The following is a 2,996-nucleotide window of genomic DNA, read 5'->3' on the forward strand; positions in this document are numbered from 1 at the left end:
CCAGTTTTAATTTCTGGTGAAAATGATCACAGGACTGAGGAGAGTGGAGGCTCTTTGTGACCTGGAAAAATGCCACTAAAAGTTACAGATGTTAAAGAGAGTTTAGCTCTTTTTTCAGGTGCCGATGAATGTCAGTGACGGCCATTAAAAATACACAAAATGTTTCTGTGTGCTTCATTATATTCCGCCATTTTGTACAGTTTTGCCGGGATCCGGACATGAGAATCTGTGGTCAACAGAACCAAAGTCGGTCCTGACTGTGTCTCCATCATGGCTGAGTCCTGGAGCCTCAGTGAATCTGAGCTGTGAGGTGGAACATCCATCTGCAGGATGGAGGTTCTACTGGTATAAAGTTGTTCCTGATTTATCAAAGAACTACAAATATGATTCAATGCCTGATGCCATCAATGGGACTGTAGAGAACTCCTTAATCATTCATGGACAGAAACAAACAGCAGGATTTGCATGTAGAGCTGGAAGAGGAAACCCCGAGGATTTCAGTAAATACAGTGAACTAAAGTTTATCTGGTCTGCAGGTCAGTGTGATTAAATTTAATAATCTGTACGCTTGACTGTCATTTAAAGAAATTCTCATTTTGACTGAAAATGTAGTTTAATTTATGTTAAAAGTAATGAAGAGGTTAAAAAAACATTGGGATTTAAAAAAAAGTAAGTAACAATTCAAAACAAAAGTGACTGGACAGGTCACAGACATAGTGAAGGTAACAGAATCACCTGTTGAAGATTAGATTGATATTTTTCAGTCTAATGAATTTGCTTATACTCATGATTAAACATGCAGTACTCCACTTATTGAAATCTACAAAGTAACCTCAAAGAGGAAAAAACATCTTGTAGAACACAGATTTTATTGTCGGTTGTCTTTTTCTTGATCTCATTTGGTTTCTATTTTTCTCGTATTTCAGATTCTCATCCAACAGCGTCTCTCACAGTGAGTCCTGACGGAGAGCAACACTTCACTGATGAGAAAATCAAACTGAACTGTTCAGGAAGCTCTGCTGACTGGAGAATCAGGAGATTTACAGAATCGAAGTACAAGTCAGATTTATCAGACTGCACCAGCTGGGGAACAATGACTGGATCCTCATGTACCTTCAGCAGTCTTGAGTATCACGATGCAGTGTACTGGTGTGAGTCTGGATCAGGAGAGTTCAGCAATGCAGTCAACATCACTTTAAACAGTAGGTTAATTTACATGTTGGTTTGACCTCCTGAGTTTGACAGCTCACGCTATTTTATTCATGTCACTTCATAATGTTTTGTGCTTTTGCTCTGAGTTCTGCTTCATGTTGAAGAAATAATTAACAATGAGTTTGAAAACATTGCGTAGTTTTTCATATCTTTAAAATACCATTTATGTCTCAATTTTAAGAATCAGTCTTTTCTTTTCAAAAGTTTAATTAATTTGTTCTTTTTTTGTACAATTTGAATGTTATAGTCTCATAAAAGCTTGCAATATTACTCAAATCTAACAGAGTATATTAAATGTCTCTAAGAGAAAGCATTTGTCTTTTTCCAACAGCTCCAGATTCCATCCTCACTGTGTCTCCATCATGGCTGAATCCTGGAGCCTCAGTGACTCTGAGCTGTGAGGTTAAACCTTCATCTGCAGGATGGAGGTTCTTCTGGCTTAAAGCTGTTCCTGATTTATCAAAGAATAACTACAGATATGAGCTGCTGCCTGAGAGCATCGATGGGACTGAACAGGACTCAATTATCATTCCTGAACAGAAACACACAGCAGGATATTCATGTATAGCTGTACGGGGAAATTCTGACTTTTTCGCTAAATACAGTGAACCAAAGTTTATCTGGTCTGCAGGTCAGTGTGATTCTATCTAATAAACTATATCTTTGACTTTCATTTAAACATATTCTCATTTTGACTGAAAATTTGTTTAAATTATGGTAAAAATAATGAAGGGGAAAAAAAACATTGGGATTGATTGGGAAAAAAAAGTAATTATTAAAAACAAATGAGTGACTGGACATTTTGGAAAAACAGTGAAAATAACAGAATTACTTGCTTTTAAAGATGTTTTTAAACTATTGAATTTGCTTGTTTTATGATTGCACATACAGTGCTGAAGCTGAAATCTACACAGTAACCTCAAAAAGGAAAAGATCCTGTAAAACATAAAAACATAACTTTTATTATCGGTTGTCTTTTTCTTGACCTCTGTTTTTCCTCGTATTCCAGATCCTCATCCAGCAGCGTCTCTCTCAGTGAGTCCTGACAGAGAGCAACACTTCACCTCTGAGTCTGTCACACTGAACTGTGGAGGAAACTCTACTGAGTGGAGAGTGAAGGAGTTTAGAGAATCAGGTTTCTCATCATGTCCATGCACCACCTGGGGGTCAATGACTGGATCCTCATGTACCATTAACAATGACCGGTCTTTTAAATCAGTTTTTTGGTGTGAGTCTGGATCAGGAGAGTTCAGCAATGCAGTCAACATCACTTATCAAAGTACGTTATTATACGTGGTTCATCATTCACTTTATAATGCCATTCAAATCCAGGAACCAGTAACTGAGTTTGAGTTATTATTCAAGACTAAATATTTTCTTCTTCTGTGGTTTGTGTATTAATTTAAAATTAGATTTTCTGAAAAGCTCTTTTCTCATTTATGTTAAACTTATTTGGCTGTAGATGTGTTAATTTAGGGTTATAAGATCACAACACAAATTAAACCCAAACTTTGAAACCTTTATGGATTTTGATTCAGGCTAATATTAAACTGAGGCTTTTCAAAATGCATAAAAAAAAAGTATTTGCAGCCTTGGATGTTTGTTTCCTTTTTGTTTTTACACACCAATCATATACAACAAAATTTCACTTGAAAAGCTTTTACAAAACATAACTATTTATAGTCGAAGTAAAAATGGATTTTTACAAAATTACAATTAAATAACTGTTTAACTTTACATCATTGCTTAAATATTCTCTCCCTTCAACACAGTATTTATATCTA

At 35.6% G+C, this 2,996-nt stretch overlaps 1 protein-coding gene across 1 annotated transcript; it reads left to right on the forward strand.

Annotated features, from left to right (window-relative positions):
- The first annotated feature begins 204 nt into the window (after positions 1-204).
- LOC103132933 (uncharacterized) lies at positions 205-2,732 on the forward strand. Its single transcript, XM_016667657.1, has 4 exons — positions 205-536; positions 927-1,202; positions 1,544-1,843; positions 2,222-2,732. Exons 1-4 carry the CDS (start codon positions 392-394, stop codon positions 2,611-2,613), a joined length of 1,113 nt encoding a protein of 370 aa, XP_016523143.1. The 5' UTR covers positions 205-391; the 3' UTR covers positions 2,614-2,732.
- Positions 2,733-2,996: the final 264 nt, after the last annotated feature.

This window comes from Poecilia formosa, unplaced genomic scaffold (assembly GCF_000485575.1).
Source record: "Poecilia formosa unplaced genomic scaffold, Poecilia_formosa-5.1.2 Scaffold1586, whole genome shotgun sequence".
Taxonomy (NCBI): domain Eukaryota; kingdom Metazoa; phylum Chordata; class Actinopteri; order Cyprinodontiformes; family Poeciliidae; genus Poecilia; species Poecilia formosa.

Excerpts from the sequence above, each read along its gene's own strand:
- LOC103132933 (XM_016667657.1), top strand. The coding sequence starts at position 392 with ATGCCTGATGCCATCAATGGGACTGTAGAGAACTCCTTAATCATTCAT. Across the intron at positions 537-926 it reads AAAGTTTATCTGGTCTGCAG|ATTCTCATCCAACAGCGTCT; the intron begins GTCAGTGTGATT and ends CTCGTATTTCAG. Across the intron at positions 1,844-2,221 it reads AAAGTTTATCTGGTCTGCAG|ATCCTCATCCAGCAGCGTCT; the intron begins GTCAGTGTGATT and ends CTCGTATTCCAG.